This window comes from Apaloderma vittatum, unplaced genomic scaffold (assembly GCF_000703405.1).
Source record: "Apaloderma vittatum isolate BGI_N311 unplaced genomic scaffold, ASM70340v1 scaffold39212, whole genome shotgun sequence".
NCBI classification, from domain to species: Eukaryota; Metazoa; Chordata; class Aves; order Trogoniformes; family Trogonidae; genus Apaloderma; species Apaloderma vittatum.
The window spans coordinates 987-1,225 of NW_009703736.1; the positions used below are offsets into that span (position 1 = coordinate 987).

Consider the following 239-nt stretch of genomic DNA (forward strand, 5'->3'; position numbering starts at 1 on the left):
TCTTCCTTCACCCAGACCCTCCCTGCCCTCCCCACCATGGTGACCTTCGACGTAGTCGACGTGGAGCAGGAGGGAGAAGGGGAGTGCGAAGAGCATCCCGAGATGAATGGCGGCGAGGACATCGCCGACGATTTCGACGACGGCTACGGGCAGAAAGAGTCGTTGGCTGAATGTGACGAGAGAATGTCCCCGGGGTACTCCCTGGGCCCCTTCCCGAGCTGCAACTGGGGTGTGGCCAG

General features: G+C 62.3%; 1 protein-coding gene across 1 annotated transcript in view; it reads left to right on the plus strand.

Moving 5' to 3' along the window:
* AMER1 (APC membrane recruitment protein 1) overlaps nt 1–231 on the plus strand; it is a gene marked incomplete at both ends in the record, with an annotated part of 1,214 nt that extends 983 nt beyond the window's left edge. The window contains 1 exon segment of the mRNA XM_009864726.1: nt 1–231. This exon segment is cut by the window's left edge and continues 16 nt beyond it. Coding sequence (XP_009863028.1) covers nt 1–231 — 231 coding nt within the window.
* Between the last annotated feature and the right edge of the window lie 8 nt (nt 232–239).